Genomic DNA, 24,205 nt, shown 5'->3' with positions numbered 1-24,205 from the left:
CCGCCCGCGCCCCCGCGGCGCTGTCCCCGGCGCCCTGGTGACGCTCCCGCAGGGCAGCGCTGCCCGGACACGGCCCAGCCTCCCCCCCCCACCCCGCGCCGCTGCCCCTCCCTCCCGCCCCCACAGCCTCGCCCGGCCCCGCAGAGCAGCAGCCGCGCAGTCCCGGCCGCCCCCGGTAGCGATGGGGCCGCGGTGCCTCCCGCTGCTGGCGCTGGCCATCGCCCTGGCCCAGGCGGCGACCTGTGAGTGAGGCGAGGCGAGGCGGGGGGAGGCGCGGGGCCGTGTCCTGGGGCGAGGGGCGGCCCGGAGCGCTGCCGGGGCCGGGCGGCTCTTCCCGGCCGTCCGGGACATCGCGGCCGCGGTGCTGGGAGCGTGCAGCCCCTCGGTCCCTGGGGTTCGGCAGCGATGAGCTGGGGCTTGGGGTTGTGCGCGGCTCCGGAGCCGCCCGCGGGTGTGCGCGGGGAGCTCGGTTCCCTCGCAAGAACCCCCCTCGGGAGATCGCGGTCTGCTCGGAAAAGTGCCTTTAGTGTGCAGTCCGGGCAAGCGACGCTGACCCTGTTTGTAAGTTCAGACCTCTCAGCCTAGGTAAGAGCTGCTTGCTTTCTCATGCAGATAAAAAGAAATAAAGTAATAAAAAAAGAAATAAAGTCTTTGACACGAAAGTCTTTGAGCTTAATAGTGAAAGAAGACAGTGTAGCTGAAACAAGCAGAATTGGAGCTGAAAGTAAGCCTGTTTCTGACCTGTTTTACTAATGATTAAACTGGCAGAACAGAAACTGAATGTTTACTATTCTGCAAGGTGCTGGGGTTTCTGACTTAGGAGGGGAGCAGTGTCAAAAGATGAAAGTTCATTTTATAACGTTCTAAACAGGTCCTAAAAATAAACCTTCTAATAAATATTTCATAATGATTCTTTTCTCCTGTTTTTGTCACGTTTTCGGCTCCATTTATCTTCTCCACCGCATACCTTTTCATTTTTCTTAACAGCAGGAAATCAGCTGTCCTGCTCATCCAAAATTTCAGTGGTCCATATTGTCCATTTTCCTATCCCTGGCTCTTGTGCCAGGGATTTCTGGAATGCCAGGGGTGGAGAGGGGGAAGAAGAGAAAACAGCTTAATAGTGCAGCGCATACCATTCGGTAATCGTGAAGTTGCCTCTGCAAGCCTCAGTGCAGGTGAATTTGGTCAAACATCAAGCGAGGGACACATTTTGTAGAAGGTGCAGGTAAATATTAGTGGCTAACTTAATTTTGTTGGCTGCGTAACGTCGCTGATGAGCTTGTCAGGATGCTCTGGTCACTGGAGTTATGGAGCTGTGCAAACAAGATTGTGCCACTTCCTACAGTGGTGTCACTTTTTATTCAGTTTTATTCATCTGCTTTCCTTGGCTGGGGTCTTAGGTAAGCAGCTGCAAGTTATGTGTAAGTGGCCCACTTTAGGCAGGTTTATGGTTGCATCTGCACAACAGAACATCTGTAAGAAACGACTGAATCTCATTCTCTCCCCCATTTTTTTATTTTTTTCTTTCTTTTTTAGTAGCATCACTTTTAGATGCTTAATAAGCAATTCACTGCACAGTGGCTGTACGCCTCCTCTGGAAATTGTTAGGCTCTGGGGTTGCACAAGGCTTCAGTGATCACCACATGAAGCACCCCGAGTGCATTAAGGGTTAACTTGGTTTGGCAGGGTCAGAAAAGGGGCCGGAGTTTCCTGTAATCAGACTGGCAGCAGCAGCAGCAGCCATCAGGATTTTTTGTTTTTAATAAAGGTCCTGTCATAATCTTTGTAATTAAAACACAGATGAATAAATACGCTGCTAATTCTGTGCATGGGGATTGAAATATTTGCACTGAAAAAACCACGGCATTTGCTCTGAGTTCCATGTTTTATTTAAAGTCAGAAGTTGTAGGAAATCATCTTAGGAGAAGGATAAACTGCTCTGATGCAGGGAAAAAGACTTGTCCCCATTGTCCCACTGTATTGAAGACATGAAATAGAAAGTGTTACAACTGTTTGTAAACAACTGAAAATTTCTTGTCTTTTCTTTACTGTAAAACCGTGTGAAAATGACAGTGATGTAGCTAAAGGTCAAAACAGGAGGGTTTCAAGTCAGTTGTGTATTAGGCTTCATCTACACCACAGAGCTACGTCAACATCTTTTTGGGGGTAGAAATCTCCCACGGAAATAAACCCAGCAGCTATAATGCGCAATTTTCCTGGTTTTGTTGTCACTCTTTTTGCCTCAGGATAGATGGTCTTTCTGCATCTTTCTTACCGGCGAGAAATAAAGCATTTAGTCTAATTAATTGACTCTTCTTTCATTTCTTAGCAACTTGCTCTCTGAGATAGAGGTGTGCTGTGAAACCTTGGAGGTGAGCTGTGGTGCATCCACCTTATGCTCAGGAAATCTTATTTACTGCCTTGCCAGGATGATTAGTTTTACCAGAATGAAAGCAAATAGATTAGTTTGTAGCTACAAGCTCAGCCCACGTCAGATTCACTCAGGAGTCTGTAGCACAAAGGTTTCTTCAGGTCATTACCTGATGTTGCGGCACTTCAGAACGTTCCCTCTCACTTGCTAGAGACCTTTAATGTGTTTAGGATGGTGTGGTTTTAGTTAAATGTTACATCTGCCTCCATTCAAGCTCTGGGCCTCATTAGCTGCTCTTCCTAGTCAGCTTCCTTAGTGTGTTTCTTTCCTTTTAGTGCAGAGAAACTGGGAGCTCTTCTCTGGCACTTGGCTGCTGGTGTGGCTCATGAAGGTGCTCTGGGTTTGAGGAATTGTCACAGGCAGCACTGGATTGACTTTGTGTGCTTGGATGGCTCTTTTCTGTGGAGCTGGGATGAATGTGGATGGCCACCACAGCTGATCTGCACTGCGGGTGTCACAGCCCTCACACACTTGGGCAGGAATGAAAGGTTAAGTTGTGCAGAGGAAAGGAGGGCAGGTGTGCAAGTGTGGTGCTCTCCAGTTAACATCTGTCATCTGCACTCTTTCACCCAGTCAGCTGGACTTCTTCCAGTTGTGCTCATCCGTTTCTTGTCTTGATCACAAGCTGTATCCAAAAATTAAGCCAGGCGGTCTAATTTAGAGGCTGCTCCTGGAGTGTTGTGTGTGCTGCAAAGACCATTGAAGCAGACATCTTTCATTTTTAGCATCATTTCTCAATGTTCACCACTTGTTAAAAGTCACTAAAATGACAATAACCAGATACATAAAAATTAAGTAATGACTCCTGCTGGATCTGAAACATAAAAGCTGGCTAGGATTGTTTTACCTTGGAAAATGCGAATGTATTTATAGCTTGTCTGCCTTGATTTTCCCAGGATAGCATTCTCACCTTCATCTTGTTCTGAAAAATAAAATGACATTTATGTTGATTACATATAACAGGTAGCCTGACTTTGTAAGACATAACTTTGGTCTCACATAAATTAAATAGGGTCAGAATATTTACTTGCAGATCACTGAAACCGGTAATATAATCAGCTTTTTTAATCTAGTTGTTGGTTACATATCTCACTGTGTAATAACCGTAATCTAGAAAAATAAACCTTGTCCTGAGTATGACATGTAAATTATGCTTCAGGCCTGGATGCTGTTAGGGATTAATAGCACAGATTAAGGATTTTTTGGTCAGAAACAGCTCCCACATACAGAATCCTAGAATTTCTTGCTCTCATTTTTCAAAACAATAGCAAACATCAACTCCTGACTAAGCATTTAATTCAGAATTTTGTGTTACATTCTCCTATTTGCTCAGTGTTTACAGCATTTTTCAGCTGTTGCAAAAGGAGATAAATAATAAGAGTTGCTTTGTTTCTCCCAAGTTTTACCCCAGCAGTATGCCTCTCAGTTCCTGCTGAGGAAACGCCGAGCAAACTCTTTCATGGAAGAAAGTAAGAAGGGAAATCTAGAAAGAGAATGCATTGAAGAGTTATGCAATAGGGAAGAAGCCAGGGAAATCTTCGAAAATAATCCTGAAACTGTAAGTATTTTAAGAGTATCTATGACATAGATAGTAGTTCTCTGCAGAGAGAAAGGAGAAGCACGTGGAGTTCACAGCTCCCAGTAACAACACTGGGCAAGATCCTCCCATTTAAAGAGGCAATTTTCAAAGTCGTTTTTGACACCCATTTCATTTGCATTGCCTTCATTTTGCAAGTGTCCAAGTATTTTAATCTCTCCCCTGAGTCTTTTGTGTATTAAATAAACTTCTGCTTTAGCCCTAACAACAGTCATAGGGAAAACCCGGCCTGTATTGTGCGACTCAAAGCGACTTTTTTCTTCTTCCGTGGTTATAATACCAATGTACTTCAGAATATATTCAGTGATGTATTTTGCTGTTGTTTTATCTACCTGAATCTTTTCTTAGCTTTTATTTTTCTTTTCTTTCTGCAGGAATATTTTTATCCCAAGTATTTAAGTAAGTACAAAAAAAAAAAAAACCAAAAAAAACCCTAAACAACTTTAAGTGTATGATTCAGCAATGCTCTCATTTGGGTAATTCAGGTTTAGTTTTTCTGTCCCTGGCACTGGGATGATTTTCCACGCTGATTATAATGCAGAGAGTGTCCTGTGTGCTGAGATCCTCACAGAGGCACTCTGAAGGTTGGGCTGTGATCAGCTGTCCTTAACGTGCCCAGACCAGTTCTGCAATCCAGGCTGTGAGAACGGGCTCTTTGAAGATGCCGTGCAGCAAGTGGTGTAATTTCAGTGTAAGTGAGTTGTTTGGAGCCCGAGCTGATTTTGTGGCTTTGCATTTGCAGGCTGCCTTGCCTCCCATCGAGCAGGGGTGTTCAGGGTGGCTGCAGTCACTCCAGACTCTCCAGCTGACCTGAGGGCTTGTGTCAAGGGTAAGTGCTGATGTTGGAACACACGCTGGCTAAAAGGCAGTTCACAGGGACACAAAAAGAGACAAATAGCCGTTTAGCTCAGGCATACTCAAGAATCAAAACCAGAAATTGACCAAAAAACGTGAGGTGAGACAGGATTTCCAGAGAAAGCAGTTTAAGGGACTGCTTTTAACTTTATAAAGTTAAAGGAACACAATTGACTGCAACATGGAAGGCAGAGTTCTTCTGCAGACAGAAGTGTCCTACACCAACCCAGCAATATTCCCCAGTTTAACGTTCCCCATCTTTAACAGTTATGCCAAACCCTTTGCCTCTAGCAAGTCATGTTCTGTCAGGTAGAGTGAGAGATTCTCTTGTTAATTGTCATTTCTACCACTCTTTGGCCCACAGTTACATCACCAGCTGAAAATTTCAAAACCAAAACAACAAACAAACAAAACCCCAAAAAAACCCCCCATCAACCAACCAAATAAAAAAAAAGACCAAAACAAAATCAAAATATTATCTGGAACACAGTCACTGATTCCAAACAAAAAGTCACAAAGCATGAAGCTTGGGATGTTTCTCAAATGTTTGATTTTGATGCCTATACACTCACAGGTCCAGCGTGAAATTTGTTCTTTCTAGTAAATTCACAGTAATCCATTTTTACCATGTTTCCTTCTTGTCACAGTTTAAATGTCTCTCTAAACCTCCTACAGCCTGGTTATATCAAAGAAACTTTCAGTTTGAATAAATGCTTATCCTTAACCACCTGGCACTGTTTTTATCACTAAAAGCAATGAAAAGCAAAAAATTCCTTAATAATAACACTGCACATCGTCATGACCAAACATGTTTTCCAGATCAGTTTCTAATAATGCAATAAGTTACCAGTTTCTCTGTCTGACCACTCTTGAAAAGAGAAACTCAACTCTCTAATCTTGAATTCTTGAAACTTTGGTCTTTCTAGTGAAATTTGTGGTAGTATGATGGGGGCAGAGCGCTGTTCTTTAAAAACTGAAATATATCTTTTAAATATAATAATAGCAAGTCTGGTCATATCTCACAGGGAACAGCTTTGCAAGTAATTTGTCTTCTAGTTGTTTTCTGCCTGACAAAGAAGAAGCACTGCTGGCTTTGTATGTTCTCGCTCACTCAGAAATTCTTGCTGATAGAATGAGTAGCAAGATCGTTGTGGGGGTGCTTCACGTTATTCATCAAGACCTTTCGTATTTCATGACAGGTACCTATAGGAAGAGAAGAAGAAAGACTAAAGTGATCCTTGGGGAGAAGTAACTTCAAATAACAAGGATTTTCCATGTTTTCCATCCCACAGAAATTTCAAACCAGTGCAGCCCCCTACCATGCCATAAAGATGGATATAAGGATTGCATAGATGGGCAAGCCAAATACACCTGCGTCTGTAAAGCAGGATGGAGAGGAGAGAACTGTGAGGAAGGTACAGCCTTGAATTTCATGTGATGTTGGTTCTCAGAAGCACAACTACATTCCTACTGTTGAATAGTATTTGCAGCTGGTCAGCTGACGCCTTCCTCTCAGCAGAGAGTTTGACTCCCTTTTCTTTATAGATATAAATGAATGTGAAGACTTCAATGGAGGTTGCAGCCAACGCTGTTCCAATTTCCCTGGGAGCTTCCGTTGCCTGTGTGAAGATGGCTACTTCATGCATTCCAACAAACGGGATTGTGGAGGTAGGGAGACTTCAGGAAAATGTCTTTCCATGCCACCACAGTGCCTGCTGACCAGAGAGAGGGAAGGGTTTGATCCAGTAGTTCCATAAATGTTCTTGTGTTGCCTCTGAAAAATCCAGTCCTGGTTTAATTTGGCTGCTCATTCCTCACCCACTGCAGGCATTTCGGCAGCCGAATAATGAGCCAGATGAAGAAGCAAGGAAAGAAAGAGGGAACGGCTGTAGATGAGATTCTGCTTCATTACTAGAGCTCCACGAAGCTCATTTTGCTCTCTCACCAGTTTCACGTGTCCTTTAAGCAGGCAGAAACAAGAATCTAAAATGATGAGAATAGCTGCTATTGTTACCATGGAAATTCTCTCTGGTAAACACTGATTTAGGCTAAATCACTCCTAATTAGCTGCTCTTTCCACAGTTTGAAGTTCATTAGAGAAGAAACTGATAATGAATCCAAAAAATCTCTTAGTGGAGAGAAAGATTTTTCTTTGATTCACTCAGCATAATTTTTTCTGCTTGTGTCTACCAGTGGCCATGACCTACATGCTTCATTCTGTTCCAAATAAAGACTGTGCATTAACATAATTAGGAGTTCTTACTGCATAACTAGAAAAAGTTACAACTTCATTCCATTTTAATGTCATATTTTATTACCAAATTATGACAGCTGTTTTGGATAATGTCAGATAATTTTAGAGGCTAAACTTGGATGGCCATCTTCCACTGTCACTTTCTTTAGTCTAAATATTTTTGTGAATTCGCAACCTCCGAAGACATGCCAGAATGACAGAAGACTGTGGGTTTATGAAAAAGGGCAATCAGAAAAATTGGTTAGAACCTCTGTAATTCTTGGAAAGATACTGGAAGATCTGGTTAAAAAGTAAACAAAGACAAAAATAGACTAATATACCTTAGTGCTTTAAGTGTTAATATAATCCTTTGATAAACTGCATTCAGTTATTTTACTACATGCAACTACAAAGTTAAAACAACCAGTAATTCAGAATACACTTATTAACTGTAGAAAAGTAATTTGAATTCAGGGCAGCTGTGATTTGATACAGTTCCAGGACTCCAAACAAGCCAGTGGTGGAATCTCCTGTGCGGTACCATTTCCACAGCTGCTGCAAAACCACGGAGAAAACCAGAATGATCCCTGCATTCAAGAGTGGGAGTGAAGTACTAGCAGGGATCTGATATTTTCTGTCTCAAAGACACTTAGGAAGATTGATACTATACCCTAAATCCCTATTTTCACATCTGCATTGTGGGAAAATGACACTGACAAATTGGAAACAAGACAGAGGATAGACATTAAAATGGTTTGAGGGGTAGAGAGACAGTGAGGGACTTGAACAGCTCTCAGCATAGCCAATTAAAAGAGAACTGACATGAATTGATTGTAGCATGGAAGAACCTCTGATTGGATTATCTCCTGTCTTTCTGGATGTCTTTTTCTAAGATGGAATTTTACTACGCAGTCTGGTTCAGTTTATGGGAAACCTGGAGCCTGTTTCTCTCCCTGCCTTCCTAGACACACATCCCTTTCCCTGTTAACCACAGATGGCGTGAAGGGATAGGAAAGATAAGCAGGCAGGGAACTTTTTTCACTGAGGGCATGCAAAGTGTCTTTTACAGCCCTCTGGAAATGGTTCTGGCTGTAGCTCTCGTCTGCTGTGACAGCATGGCAGAGCTACTAAGAAAATTTGCCAGCCTCACTCAGTTTGCACAGTGTTGGGTAAGGTTTGGGAGAAAAATGGTGTGTAAGAGTGGGAGTTGCTTTTTAATATCTTGTTGTGTGTTTCTAGATATAAATGAATGTGTGCTACATCCAAACATCTGTGGGACAGCCACCTGTAAAAACACCGAGGGGAGATATGAGTGTCAATGTCCAGAAGGCTACACGTATAATTCAACTTCCAGGAACTGTGAAGGTGGGTCTTTGTCCCCAGCTCCCCCTCTTCCATATCTTTCATCTTTCCCTTTTCTTTTTTTAATCCACTTCTATACCAAACTCAGCTCCTCATCTACTGGTGTGTTCCTTAGTCTTCATATTCTTCGTTAAATTAATTGGTTATTAGGTTGTCAGGCTGTATTATATGACAGCATGGCAGTTTTCTGAAGATTTTTAGAAATTTTTTTTAAAAAGACCTCAAATGTCAAATAAAACTATTCTTAAGTATCCAGAAAAAGAACTGTGAAAAAAGGAGCTGCTCCAAAAGAATCTTTCCTGAAGTGAAAATCTGGAACTAAAAATTTCCCAAGTTCTGTAACAATTATAGCAAAGTTGAAAAGTATTGATAGCCACTCATACAAAGACCATAACTTCTCCAGTGTTGAAAGTATTTGCATATTTGTCGTAGAATATGTTCTGTTTCTCTCTGCTTGTTAAAGTTTCTGTTTGCTGCACATCAGAAATTAATTTTCAGTTGTAAACAGATAGGAAAGCTCTTAGATTTTCACAATGAAGACAAACCTTCAACACTTGAAGAAAAATCTATCAGTGGCTGGTTTTTATTTTAAAAGCGGCCTTACATTACTGCTCAAAGGACACAAAAGCAGCTTCTTAGTGGCCATGAAGCTTCTGCTCTGTGGCCTTTCCTGCAGGTCTCTTGTGACAAAGCCCTGCGCAGTGGCAGTGATTACACATCCAGGTGTCAGCTCTGTGTCCAGCTACTACAGGGTTAAAACATTACTGACAGATTTTCATTCCTGCATGCACCAAAGCGAGCAAAACTTCACAGCAATTAATTCTTACTCTTCTTAGTGTTTCCTCCAGATAAATTCAATTTGGTGCAACCCACCTAAGTGCTGTGTTTCTACTGGAACGTGGATTCAAGAGGTTGCAACATGACGATGTTCCAGCAGGGAAAGTCTTACCTCCCTAGCAGGAGGATTATGCTGCTGAGCTTTTAGACCTCGTTGTAACCACATTAAATGAGTCACCAAATCCTGTCTAAGGACAGGACTGTGCAGCCTGACAGGAATGTAGCCTTACAGAAATACTAAATGACACGAGCTTTTCATTGTCGCGTTGCTCGTAGGTGGCTAAACTCAATTATGCTTATTAGGAAAATTGAATTTACATACATTTATGCACAGCTAGCTATCTCTATGATGACAGATACTATTAGACTGAAGAACAGAACAGGGTTCGTTATCCTTTTCCTTACCTCTCTTCTTCCAAGCAACAGCAAAAAAAAATAAAAATAAAAATAAAAAAATTTTAGTCCTAAAAACCCTCAGATTTAAATGCATGCATTAGTACAATTTTTTTTTTTTTTTCCCACTAGAAGGGCTATTTGCTTCAGAGTAAATGTTGCAGTTTCTTTAATCTGAAGCCCAAATCACTCTCATTGGAGTCTCTTGTCAAGGAGAGAATTTGTTTCTATATTAGAAATGTAAAATTTGCATTGGCCATTTAAACACCTTTTGTTTATAAAACTGCTTGCTTTGTACAACCTACGAAATACAAAATTAAATTCTTTTAGTTGATTCAGCTTTAATCAGACTATCCTCCACAAGTAGATGCTGTCTGAAACTTAGGCATTATGAGATGCCTAAGTATATTAATAAAAGAATGTTATTTTAAAATAAGATATTATTCCCTGAGATTATTTGGGGTTTGTATTAATAAAGCACATTCTTTCTTCACATATTTGCCATATATACTTGTAATAATCTGAGCTCTCATCGTGTCCTGCCAGGAAAGGAAGAGATCTGACCCAGAATGGGATTTGTGCTATCTGTGGTAGCAATTTATGAGGTCTGTCACATTCAGCCACCTTATGCCTCAGGAATCAGATCAAATTGTCTCCAGCTCTGCACTCCAGGCCTCTATCAGATTACTAATACCTTTTGTGTTCATGTGATTCCAGAGAACCTCTCTTGTCCATTATTCCATTCATTTGTGTTAGTTTTCAGTCCATGCCATGAAAAAAAGATCTTTCTGTCTGCTTTAATTTCCCCTAGATATTGATGAATGTGCTGAAAATATTTGTGCTCAACTCTGTGTGAACTCACCAGGAAGTTACAGCTGCTATTGTGATGGCAAGAAAGGGTTCAAGCTCTCTAAGGACATGAAGAATTGTGAGGTAAAATGTGCTGTATAAAATTCTATGTGGAAAACCACCAAGTTGGGTGATTTCTCCACGAGAGGATAGCTTAGATTAAGGAAAATAGGAGGCCATTTGCAAACTGATTAAAAATTCCTGAGAAAATGCTGGGAATTCTGAGCTATGGTTTGGCTCCCAGAGCAGCAGGGATTTGGATGCCATTCAGTTCATGCATGCTTATTTACAGGAGTCCTGTCAAAAGCAGCTTGCTTTAGCCAGGCATCTTTATTCCCTGCTGCTTCCAAAATAAGCCTCTGCTTTCTCCTATCAGACAAATAATTCCTGTTCAGCCTACTCAGAGACAGAATGTTCCTTTTGTCCATATGTTCCCAAGTTTTCCTTAGGCTGTGCAAAAGTTTTCGCTCACTATTTCAGAATTACTGTTTGGATTGAAAAAAAACCCCTTGGATTGTTTTCCACAGTTCTCATCTGCCATAGCTTAAGGAAAAACACTCAGTAATACTTGCCCATTGGAGAGCATCCTGCAGCCAAAATCGGCTGCTCTTGATCAGTTTGAAAATTTACACTTCTTAGGAGCAGAAAGTTTGAAACTCCAGAGAATTGGAATCAAGGATTGAAGTCCAAGGATTTTTTTTTTTTTGTCAGTGGTTCTCTGAATACTTTGAAAAGTTCAGGCAGTCTGAGATGTTATGTGACGTGACCTCAGATAACTGCCAACAATAAAACACTTCTAACAACAATAAAACACTTCTAACAGAGTGTAACAAAATTTGGCTTAAACTGCAGGAAGATCAGACAAGTTGCAGAATCTGTGTATCGGGTCTTGTTTGGACTTTCTGAAATTTAATGAACACTTGGCAGTCATTCTATTTAATTTTGCTCATCCTTGAAATGGTGAGATGTAATGAGGCTGGAAGATGCTCTTATTTTCAGTAGTGTTGTTCAAAAGTGATTAATTCTCTATCTGGAAGTTAGTTTCATGCCCTTTAATTGAGAGGAAAAAAAATAAAAAAGTTCAGTCAGCTGAAAATATGTTCAATCTAAAGACCAGTGACACCAGGAGCCGTAAAATGAAGTAGCCATAAAATTCAAGAAGAGCACCTGTATATCTAATGGAACTGCTGCATCAGGAATAGCAAAATCAGGGTAGAAGACAGTCACAGAATGTTTTGAGGGATTCAAATTTGATCAAAGAGACTTTGAAACTCCTACTTGTCCATAATTCTTTAATTTCTTTTTAACACAGCCTTCCCAAGATACAGCTCTGGTCTGTTCCCTTCTAACACCTGAGCAGGTTTAGATTCTGCAGAACCTTAATAATGGAACTTGGTAGTTCCCTAGAAGGTGGTAACAGAAAAGTGCCTGATGGAAGATCAGAATTCTTAATTCAAAACCTAAATATTTAAATATTAGCTTCAGTCCACCAGAGCTGTGTGTCACCCTGGGTTATCCTCCAGCAATTTAAATAATGGATGTTTCAAGCAAGTGCAAAACCACACCATTTCATTTGTACATAGGTATTTGAGTTCAAAAAAATGAAACAAAAAAAAACCCCTGAAAGGTAAGCCTTTACTTTAAAAATAAAAGAGGCTAGCAGGCAACAACAGGAGTTGCTTCATAAGCTATCACAGTGCATTAACAGATTATTTTCTCTACCATTTTCAGTCTGTTACTGAGTGTATCCCGCTGAATCTTGAAAAGAATTATCAACTGCTTTACCTGGCAGAGCAATTTATAGGAATTCCCGTTCTCTACTTAAAGTTCAAACTGCCAAATGTCACAAGGTAAGCATTTGCTATTGATAAAAGTATGCATTGGAGTGACAGACATTTGTTTCCATTAATTTTCTGAGCATTTAGGAAGAATGCATTGCATGCCTAAATTATATCACCATCTCCCCCTTGGATAAGATGCCTTTATATGATGAATGGATGAATGAACAAAAAGGAAGGCTTTTAGGTCTATCAACATAAAATTCAGAAGTTATATGAAAATAGTAACAGTATATGCAGTTGTACATGGGAATGGCTTTAGGTTGGATGTTGCTGTGCTTCACCCCTGCTCTGGGTAGAAGCTGGGACGTGCTCTGCCCATCCTGCTGAGCAGCAAAGCCAGGCCATTGCCCCCCTGCCCCTCCCTGGGCATCCTTTCACACACAGACTGTTCCAAGGACACCCACAGAGCGCAGTGCCTTGTCGAGGGCACCAGCTGCACGATTTGCTTTACAGCTGTCAGAGCAATTGCCCATGGCACTGACCTCTTTATTCTCTTGGATTTCTTAGCTGCAGCAGCCAAAATTGCAGCGTTCCCTGACTTAGTGACCAAACAATTGGAAGGTAACAGCAGCAGCAGCTGTTGAGCTGGTGATCCCCAGAGCCTCAGAACCGTACACATGGACATAAACAGTGAGAACTCTGTCCTCTGCCGCTGTTCCAAGTTGACCGGGTGATAATGCTGTCCTGGAAGAGCTTTCTGAGATGATAAACGTTGGGTGTAAATACAGAGATGTTTTCAGCTGTTTTCAGCGTGTCTGGCGAGGGACAGCCCCATCTAAGGGACACAGAGCGGCACTGCGAGGGACAGCCACCCCAGCTCTGAGTTACAGCTGCCTCGGCAAACCCCAGCTTCCAAATGCTCTGCTTTCTTCTTTCACCCTTCATCTGTTTTGTCTAGTCCCAAAGGGTGTTTTTAACTCTACTTCTACTCTCTTCCACTGCACAGTAAATCCTAATTTTGTTACATACTCACATCCAACCTAGATCCAGCCAGCAAATCCTCAAATGAGAGAATGGCATATAAAAGGCCGAGCTCATTTCTAGGTTATAATTCTTTCAGAACAACCCTTGGCAACCCAGTTGTATTGAACCACATCAAGGATCTTCTGTTTTGTTTGCGTTGCATCCGTACAAAATGCAATAGGAAAATAACATTTCTCTTCTTACTCAGGGGAGTGGGCTATCTATCCTTCACAAGTAAAGCTCAGAGTGGATTTGGGAACTTGCACCAAGGTTCTTTCAAATCCCATGTCAGGGTGTTTACCTGAAAACTTCCCACTGGATTTGAGTAAACAAGGCTTATGTCCCATTTTGCTTTTTCATAACTGTGCAAAAATCATAACTGCTCAGATCCATAGACACCAAAAGTTATCATCTATGACCCTTTCTGTAACCCAACTTATGAGTTACCCTAGGCTGTACGGTATTTCACCTTTCCTGTCTTCTTATTAAGATTCCTTCTTCACAACCCAGATTTACAGCAGAGTTTGATTTCCGGACGTACGACGCAGAGGGGGTCATCCTGTATGCAGAATCCCTGGACAACTCAGCGTGGATCCTGCTTGCTCTTCGGGATGGAAAGATTGAGATCCAGTTCAAGAATGAGTTTGGAACAAAAGTCACCAGTGGAGGCAAAGCCATTAATGATGGACTCTGGCATATAGTGAGTTGGGTTTTCTTCCCCCATCCTTTTACTCAATGTGGGAAGATGCTGATAAAAACGTAGGGAGAAACTGGGCAACTACTGAAAGGCTTAAAATGATGCACTCAAACCCCAGATTTAAAAACCAACCAAGAAATGCACAGAAATGCCTTGCGTCAGGAAATTCTGCTACCTTTTAACAATCAAGGAACAGATAACTGCCTCTAGCTATCAACATAGCAATTATTAATTTTAAACATGAAAAGGAAAGTGGCAGAATATTCAAAGCTGTGATTGCTTCGTCAAGTGCACAGTTATTGGATACTTTGTGTTTAGAACGGGTTTTACGTCTGCAAGACCAAAAATTCATCTTGCTTCTCAAGCCTTCCCACCTGAGATGAAAAGCATGTCTCACACAATCCATAGCTCACACCGAATCTTTAATGTCAGTTAGATTTTGTTTGTTAACCCTCCTGTGAATGTCCCTGGATACAGACAGCTGTCCTGCCTCAAGTTTAAATACAATTTAAGTAGTGACTGCACCTAAGACTCTGTTACAAGGTAGATATTTAAAGAAACATTAGTCATGCTTCACAGCGATTAGTATTTGATATAGCCTACATTTCTGTGTCTGTATATATGTAATTATTTGTATTTTATTCCAGATATCAGTTGAAGAATTAGAGCACAGCATCAGTGTAAAAATAGCTAAAGAGGCTGTGATGAGTATTAACAGCCCAGGAACTCTGTTTAAACAATCCCAGGGTTTCTTGGAAACCAAGGTGTACATTGCAGGATTACCTCGCAGAGTGGGCGGTGCTCTTGTTAAACAGGTAATTAAATAGTAATGAGAATAGTGTTGATTGATCATACTCTGTTCAGTTTTGTACTCCTGGGAGTCACAGAAGAAGCAAGCCTGGCATGGAAACCATTTAGAAAATGAAAATGTGATTATTAAACCACTGTTTGGAAAATAAACATGTGTGAAGCTTTTCAGTCTGCCTTCAGTAAGGCTTCACTTGTAAAAACACAGCACTTCTGGTCTAATCTTTGAGGATTCTGTAGCCTGTTTCCTAATATAGCTTTAAGATTCCTTAAATCACCACCAGTGCTGCTGCTGAGAGTGCATTTCAGGGTGATTCATGTCCTGGTCCTGGCTTTTGCTAAGCTCTAAATAAGGGCAGCATTCCCTGTGCAGGCAGCACAGTGAGCTTTCAGTTTCACGTGGTTTTACAACAGCCCAGGCTGGACAAGGTCCATGATTCTTTCAGTCTCCCAGCCCCAAGAATGGGTACAGTCAAGTTGTTCAAACTGTCTCCTTTACAGTCCAGGAGCCTTCAAACTGGCAATTTCAATAGAGAGCTTATAAATTTTTGCTCAAAAGCAGAGCAGAGAAAAAATGATGGAACAATACAGTAACATCCCTTTATCCAGCAGAAAACAATTCCAGAAATTTCTTTGTACTTTGTTATAAAGATAAAGCTTTGAACAAGGAGCACTGCTAGTGATCATTTTCTTTCAGCTACAGGAAATCTGCTGTCCTTTTGTCTAGGTCACAACACCAGCTTTAAAAGTGGAAGCAATCTCTTTTTGTCCAGATCCCTAGCAGCAAAGTGGGAAATGTTAACCCAGAAATATCTTTTGAAGGCTGAGATACCAAATGCCTGCCCTCTGTTTCCTCCCAGCATCACTGCTGTAACCTGTAGATAAGGCTGATAAGACTGGCATTGACTACACAGAAATAAGCTGATATGTAAAATAATGCCTCATTATTAACATTTTAAAGCCCACTTTGGATTCAAACCCCCAATGCTGTCATTCTGCTACAGATTAACCCTCGTCTGGATGGTTGTATCCGGGCCTGGAACCTGATGAACCAGGGACATTCAGGAGTGAACGAAGTTATTCAAGAAAAACAAAGCAAACACTGTTTAGTAGCAGTGGGGAGAGGATCCTTCTACCCTGGCACTGGAATGGCAGCATTCCAGATAAACTATCGTAAGCATTTTTCTATCCCTGTGGTTTTTTTTGTTTTTTTGCTGGACTGGTGATGGAACTGATGGAATTTTAAAAGAAAGAAAATTAAAAAAGGGCACACAAACTAAGCTATACACTTCTGCATCCACCAGCGATTCCCTTAACTTCTGTTAGGACTGTGCTTGAATGAGAATTCTGATCCTAGTAGTGTCATCGGTTCAGTTTCTGGAAAAACTTTAAAACTTTACTTTCAGAAGTTTATTTGCAAGAGTTGGTCACTATTGAAGATCCAGGATTAAAAGTTAGGGTTTTTTTATTATTATTTTCATTTTATTTGCTTGGGTTTCTTTAGAATTATAGTTCTTTCTGTAAGTTCAAAAATTAGCACTAATTTTTCCACAGTAGGGAGGAGATTAAATACTAATTTTTAACCCCATATTAATTTTTCATCAGCAGGTGGATTTACTAATTCCAGTTATTCTCTTTAAAACAGATAATCTTGACAGTGCTGAAGATTGGCTAATAAATGTGACCCTGACTATTCGCCCATCCACAGACACTGGCGTTATGTTTGCCTTGGTTTCTAATGAAACAGTGCCTCTTGCATTGTCCATAGTGGACTCTAACTCCTCTGACTCACAGGTGATCTTACAATTCTCCTCATGGCTGCCAGGTGAAAAATCAAACTAAAAAAAAAAAACCTAAAAAGACTACTCACACTTGCAGTGCATCTGGAAGCCTCAAGATTTTGAAAATTAAATCGTGTAATAATGTGCAGAAAATACCTCTCTGTTAATAATTGCTGCAGCAGTGACTAAGCACTAATCACTCATGCCAGGGAGATTACATGATGTAATATGAGCTCAGATCCGTTGCATCATGTTGTCTTTAACCTTTCCTTCCAAATGCTCAGAGCAGAAAGCAAACTATAACAGTAAGGGCATCATGTTAATTCCAGATTATAAACAGCTTTTGTTGTCCTTAAGTTTCCATTTACATCCCTCCACATCAGCCATCCCAAGCTAGAGCATAAGTAGCCACTGTGGCTAATCCAGGCTTTTTCCCAAATTAAGAACCTGTAGTGAATACTTGGGTGCCTTTAAAACTGTAGGTGAAACAGGATTTCACCTCGGAACTGTAGCCTGAGTTGTTCCCTGTAAAACATTCTCTCTTATAAATTTAAGAATGGCATTCATCATCAGAAGCGAGGGTCACACATCAGCTTTTCCAGCTGAAGGTACCAGTAGTTAATATTTTCTTCTGCTGGCAAATACAAAGTGCACCAGAACCAAGTATAATGTTATATTAAACTTACACGTGATACCGTTGGTGATCTACCGTTCTTCCATCTAGAAAATCACTGTGACCATTGGGAGCATCACTGTTGCACAGCTGGAATCAAAGAAGTTATGTACCCCCAGAAGAGTGCAGGTTGGACTCCTAGTGACCCAACAGGAGCTCGAACTGGCTGTTGATTCACTCACAGACAGAAGCAATTCTGAGCAGCTCTCAACTCTGCATCAAGCCATGATGGCAAATGTTGTCACCTACCTGGGTGGCCTGCCAGGTGAGGCCTCTCTCTTTTCATTAATTTGATTATTTCTACGAGCCTGATTGTACTCAGCCTTACCCATGCTAGGAAAAGCCTACAATTATTAAAAAATGAAAGTTGTTGGGTTTTTTTTCCCCCTCAAGTGCCTCTTGTTTCCTCCAGTCATTTCAGTTTTGGAGGCAGCAAGCTTTTCAACAGTAGCGTTATTTGGACATTAAGACATGGCTCTCTCTTCTCTGGAGGTTTGAATTTGGAAAATATCTCGATTTTTTGAGTTGGGTGAGCATTGCACGTTTCTGAAATGCCACCATCTGGCACAGCTGAGGAAATGCATCACAAACGTAAGGGAAGCAAGCCATTTGTAAATAAGCCAAGTGTCAGAAGCGCAGAAGGGGAAGTCAGGAATGTGGTTTCAACAATTAAACTCTGCACAAGAGATGACTGACAATCTTTATGAGACAGAGAATGTGATGAAACAGCAAATATTTTGTTCAAAACAAGCTTCAAGTTAACATTATTGAGGCATAATGTTTATATTAATCTTATCATGAGGATTATTTTGTCAAGGAAGCGTGCACATGCTTCTGTATAAATACTTTGACTTCAGGCTGAATAAAGAGGAAAACCAGCGCTGCTCCAGGTGAGAAATAGTCAAAATTTGAATTAAAACTTGAAAAATCGCTAGAGGAATGGTGCCATGGTTACAATGTTGGTACAGGTAGAGCTTTTCTGTATCCTCTATTATTTTATGGAGAATGAATCACAATTCCTAGGAAAATGCTACACATTTGACTGACATTGTCTTGAATTGCCAAGGAATGAGTCAGTATTTACTTAGTACTGGTGAGTCAGCAGTTTAACAGAGGCACAGTAACTAAGATTCCAGTCGTTTCTTGGGCCGCTTCATCTTTGTGATGCTCAAATGATTCTCTTTTAGTACATTGCCAGCCACAGAGAAATTGACATCTTAGGAGTGAAGAGCTTTGCATTGTTCAGGCATCCCAAAGAGATAAGAAGCAAGTATTAGGTACCTGCTGCTCCTTAATCTCAGTTTCCTGTCACGTGTTTTAGGTTTTAAAAGGCATCTTATACATGCAAATTAACACAATAAAACAACCACCCCCCCAAAACCAAGCCTCTGTATTCCAAAACCGCACACAGTTCACGAAGGCCGTGAGTCCCCATTTTTGATGCCCCCTTGTTAAAACGAGTAACAGTGGTGGGAGTATTCCCGTTATTTCAGCACAACCAATGCTAGTTAAATGAAATTTCCATGTGCTTAACATATTGTTTCCTGGAAGCATATCCAGGCTCTGATGCTGCCCTAAGCCAAGCAATACCTAAATGAGGAGCAGATAAAGTGAGTTTTTCACAGAGAATTCACCTGGAAGCAGCAGTGAGGAAGCAGTAAAACGTGTGAAGTTCCCAGGGGTGCCCCAAGTGAGGAGCTGCAGATTTGAATCTAGAGTAGCTTCCTGGCTAAAGCAAGACAGTTCTATGTGTGACCTCCAAGCCCAGAAACATCTGTTTATAGCTCAGGACAAGGAATGGTGGGCTCCAGGAAACAAACTCTGGGTTCAGTGTTGTTAACACAGGAAAAGCTACTATGGAAAACATTCCTGGAGTTCAGTTTCTGGATGGGAACAGCCTTCTAATGCATATTTAACATTTTACTGGCCTTTCTCAGCTTTGCTGACTTGATCTTGAAGAGAAGGGAGATGAACTCAAGTGTTTCCTGCCAGATTGCTCCTTTTCTCCCGTGACTAAATACTGGATGGGGAATGGAGTGTTCCCCATGTTTTGACTGATCTGAAACATCCGTAGGAATTTGCATGCCTTGGCCTAATAAACTGGATGTGTTTCTGTGCAGATGTTCCTCTGGGTGCTACACCAGTGACTGCTTTTTATAATGGCTGCATGGAGGTGAAGGTCAACAGCAGACAGCTGGATCTGGATGAAGCCATTTCCAAACACAACGACATCAGATCTCACTCGTGCCCACTGATCATGCAGTAACTGTTCAGATCTTAATTTAACTTTTTTTTTCTTTCAGATATAATTTGTGTAATTAGTCTCATGCCATAATGGAGCTTGCATTATTTCATGCAAGATGTGCCAGGGAAATGAGCAGCAGCATGGTTTTCTCCCTTTCAATATAGAATGGAGTAAAAAAAAAAGGCTCTGTTCAGCTGGATAGAGACAATCAAGATCAAAATTTTTTAAACAACCTTTTATATATCAGTGGGAAATCTTAAAGCTAGATTTATCTTCCATATTCATGCTATGTCCATGACATACTTAGCTTGGAGAGAAAGTTTAGGTATTTCAGTTTAGAAAGAATTTTACATTTTATATTTCATATATCAGCACAAAGTTGAAGTTGCAAATCTTTTAGATGTATTAGGATCTAAATGAAACCAGACTTATTAAACTTTTTCAAGTATAATGTGCAAAGAAAAATCTCTACAGGTTTTTGTAATAATGTGCTTTTGATAAAGGAAAAAATACCCTGGACTCTATAGCCCAAACTCCCTGAGAATGTTTACATGTTGTATCTATTTTGGCAAAGCAACTTCAAAATGGAAGTGTTTCTTTAAGTAGCTCAGTTTTGGAAAACGGTTTTGGTTATACTGGACCAGCTTTAATTTGTCTGTCTTTAGAACACAGCTTTAGAGTTTGAAAAGAGTTCTGGATTGGGTCAGGCCATTTACTTTCCAAGTGGGTTAAAATACACCCCCAGGCAATTTTGAAAAACAGAGGAAGCGGCTTGAAGGAAGGAGCTCTGAATCACAGGACATCAGACTGGAATTTGCTGATTAAAACTGAGGAATTGTAGCAAATACTTCTTCCATCAAATCCAGTGCTGCTCAACATAGCAGTCTGATGATCCATCATACTCCCTTTATTTAGTGTAACCTTGCCTTCAGAGTGCTCCAGAACAGATTTATTTGTGAGCCCTGCTGCCATTGAAAGCCTGAATTTTGCCAATAACATCAGAATGTAAAGCCATATTCTGCTCAGCCAGCTTTAATAAGCCAACAGGTAATTAGAAAAGTATTGCTTTCCTCAGGTGTGCTGATTTCGAGCACTTCCAATATTTCTTTAACACCCTTTGAGTATTCTATCCACTTCCAAGCTCATTTTCGCACCACCTGAAGCCTCCCTGCGCAGCTCACCTGGTGGTTTTGTTAACCCCAAACCAAATAAATAGCAAGAGGATTGCCGTGAGGTATAAATATATCCGCTCATCCATCAAGCACAGAGACATTTATCTGCCAGCATTCCTGACCCCAGCTCTGCTGTCTTCGCTTGAGACACTGAAGTGGAAATGCATGTCCAGAAGGATGGATTGTGACAGTGTTCATCTGGAGGACTGCCTTTCTCCAGGGATATTCTGAGTGACATCAGTGAGGTTTCTTCCAGTGTTAAATGCAAGAGTTAGTGCTGCAGACTCTGAGCCCATCTTTCAGTGTTGTTATTGCTTTGGCTGAACTTACCAGTGACTTCACTTCCCACTTGGGTAGTGGAATACAGGATTTGCTCCCAGCTTTCACCCAGTACAGCCTCCCAGTCTGCCCAGAAAGAAGCTGACACCCAGGGGCTCATTGCCATTACTACTAGGTCACTTTTCTAGGATGGCATGGAAAACAAGCCTGGAATTCTGACCCCGTGGAGAGGAAATCCTTTCCTGCAGTCATCCTTCCCTGCTCTTCCTCCATCCCCGCACACACACTCTGCGTGCAGGTCTTAGTTGAAGAAGAACTCGACTGAAACGAGCAGGTTTTGCATGCAAGGCAGAGCTGAATTGAGACTTTTGAGATCAAATAAATGCATGATCACTTTATTCATAATATCTCTGTGGCACCCATTAATCCTGGAAAGCCCCTGGGTCAGACTCTGCCTCGTACAACAAGCACAGAAAGCAAGAGATGAGGAGCACAAAGCAAAGTGTCATCAATGTTCTAAACGCTTCTGGCCTGCAGGAACAAAAAAGGGTTTTTTGCTGTTGTTTTTTAGGGTGTTTTTTAGGTTTTGTTTGTTCCAATGTAATAAATTGTACAGAAATTAAATGAAAGGTAAAACCAAACACTTTGTCACACAGACACTATTTCTCTTTGTCTTCATGGAATGATATTTTAGGGTTTTGTAGTTAATAATGAAACCTCTGCACTTCTTTTTTTAATGTAAAAGTGCCTCCCTATTGTAAGAATTAAATAAAGCAGCATTTGCGAGTTTCTTTTCGTTTTAAGTTGTATTTGCATATTTTTGTTCATTTTTGCTGTGCAGGGCTGGTTCTAGTGGTCTAATGCCTTACTCAGGAGATTGTGATCATCTTCAGCATCAAAGAGAAGAACTGGCTCCAGTTAATATGCTACCCAAACAGTACTCTCTAGATAATTAAGTTTATTAATTGTTTAAGAGTACCAGAGGCAATTTGGACTTTACTTTAAAATTTTGTGTAGAAGCCAAGAAGATCAGAGCAAGTGGCCAATTCCTGTTTTTCCTCCTTCATCAGATGTATGTCATTGTATTTTGAGGCATAATCACTTCAGCAAGGGCCATTCAGGGTTTGTACGGAGCAGCTGGACCTGCTCTGCATTTTCGGCTCCCGTGCACTTAGCTACACTCCACATGTCCCAATTTTCTTGAAAGTGAAACCCAGTCCTGAAATTGGTTCTCAAGTATACTACAGCAGTTTAGCTTACATGCTTTGATGCCTATGTGTTTTCTGGTGGATTGAGGGTTCTTAATGCTCGAGATTGGCTCTAGATCATTAAAGAAAGAGAGGCCACTCTCATTTTTGTCATTTTAGTCCTGCCTGTCACTGACAGGGGCCTTGGTGTTGGTCCTTTAATGCCATTCATCTTATGTACACACTTGGTATTTTGTTACCTCCTTTTTATATCAAAATTACCACCCTGCTTTAGGCACAATTTCGCATTTTATCTGCCAGAAATAGAAGTTACGTGCCCCAAAACAAAAAAGAAATCCAAGGAAAACCATCACAGCTCATACCCAATGAATAAGTAAGGCACCACTTTGTAAGAACCAAGGTACTGAGATGTTCATTCTTTTAAGGAATGCTTACAGTGCACAAAATAACTCTACCCTCCTGGCTACACCAGGCACATCCTTCTGCTCAAGGGGCAGCTACATTTCAGTAGGAATATGTGAATAAGTAGCTAAGTTGTAAGGGAGCTGGTGTGTTCAAGCTTACACTTGGATCAACTGACAGGGTGCAATTTGATGCAATTAAGAATTTAATTATGTGGCTTTTAAAAAAAAGTTTTGAGATTTTGTGGGGGGGTTTTTTGTTTGTTTTCCCAGGAATTTCTGGTATCTCAGCAAATAAGGAAATAAGTCAGAAACTCAACCCACCTTGGTGCACTGGCTTCTATCTACTCTAGCTGAGCACTGGGGGAGGGACACACACGAGGAACCAAAATGACCGTTCAAAAAACAACACTGAACTTGAAACAACCTCCTCCCCAACCCAAAACACACATACACACAAAACCCACCAGCAACGCTGCCACCCTGCATGAAGAAACTGAGCAGGTATGAGGGCCACAGAACTGGGGAGTAGTATTTCCAGAATTCATCTGGCCATATAAATTATATCATAAATAAATTATTAAAAAACTTAATCAGTAGGATAGAAAACGCATATTAAGCTACATGTGAATTTTTTAAGGTTTCAGGTAACTTACAATACCAAATAAAAATGGCTTTGCTTAAAACATGCCCCAAGAAAGAGCAGTTCACCTATAAACCAGTATTTCTGACTACCACTCAGCAACTTCTTACCTTTCCAGCAGTACTTTTTTTCCCCTTCTTTAAGTTCTGGTACGATTTCCATCAACCAGAACTTGGCTCCCAAGAGCCCTCACCACCACACAGCTGTCATTTAAGCAAGGCTTACTCTTTCCTAGCCTACCACAGAGTGCTTGATCATTGCCACCAGCTGGTGACAGACTCCTGCTAACTCAGCAATCTGCTCTTCCAAACCTGGGTAAAACCCAGCCTTCTGCTTAAAGGGTTTTTTTCTGGGACAGGAGGTCATGTGGATTTAACAAACCCATTTGCCTGGAGCAGGCGAATTCCATACCTTGTAATTCCTGACTTTATACAAGCACCAAGGGGAATAGAGGCATTACCCAACCTGTACAGATGAGCTGGAGGTTTACACTCTCACAATCTTCCAGAGGTTTCCTTAGTAGTTCATTGGCAGCTTCACAAAACACTTCCAGTGAAGTCATTTTGCTGCATTTGCTGTTTCCCAGGGATGGGAACCACGCTGACATCAGGGTCTGCCCCAAACTGCCCTTGCATCTGCTGGGCTGGGTTCAAACCCCCGGGCTTGGGGTGCCCCTCCCTGCAGGGGAAATGAAATCAATCTGGGTCAAACAGTCCAGAGAGGGGCTGGTGTCCTGTCCCCACAGGAGAGCACTGCTCCTGCAGGCACTCAGCATTTCAGACAGAGATAAATGAACAGTGTTTCCAAGCATGCTCTCTTTTAAAGAAGTCTTCCTCTTTAAAAGCACAACCTATAAAAACAAGCACTTCACACAAGACGAGCACACTGCCAGTCTTTTTTAAGCCTTACACTATTATTTTCTGGACTATATTTACACA

General features: G+C 41.3%; 1 protein-coding gene across 2 annotated transcripts; it reads left to right on the top strand.

The window, feature by feature from the left end:
- The first annotated feature begins 132 nt into the window (after positions 1-132).
- Positions 133-21,818, top strand: PROS1 (protein S). Of its 2 annotated transcripts, none has more exons than XM_040055781.1 (15): positions 133-242; positions 3,832-3,989; positions 4,403-4,427; positions 4,771-4,857; positions 6,176-6,298; positions 6,429-6,551; positions 8,356-8,481; positions 10,520-10,641; positions 12,289-12,407; positions 13,872-14,061; positions 14,706-14,873; positions 15,870-16,038; positions 16,511-16,659; positions 17,371-17,584; positions 19,440-21,818. In XM_040055781.1, the coding sequence occupies exons 1-15, from the start codon at positions 182-184 to the stop codon at positions 19,583-19,585; spliced, it is 1,980 nt and encodes a 659-aa protein (XP_039911715.1). In that variant the 5' UTR covers positions 133-181; the 3' UTR covers positions 19,586-21,818. The 2 variants fall into 2 exon arrangements, with proteins under 2 accessions (XP_039911715.1, XP_039911716.1); XM_040055782.2 differs by lacking the exon at positions 133-242 and adding an exon at positions 437-585.
- The last annotated feature ends 2,387 nt before the right edge of the window (positions 21,819-24,205 follow it).

The sequence above is a fragment of the Hirundo rustica genome, chromosome 2, assembly GCF_015227805.2.
Source record: "Hirundo rustica isolate bHirRus1 chromosome 2, bHirRus1.pri.v3, whole genome shotgun sequence".
NCBI lineage: Eukaryota > Metazoa > Chordata > Aves > Passeriformes > Hirundinidae > Hirundo > Hirundo rustica.
The sequence above is the reverse complement of the archived record's forward strand: the minus strand, read 5'-3'. Positions and strand labels throughout refer to the sequence as shown.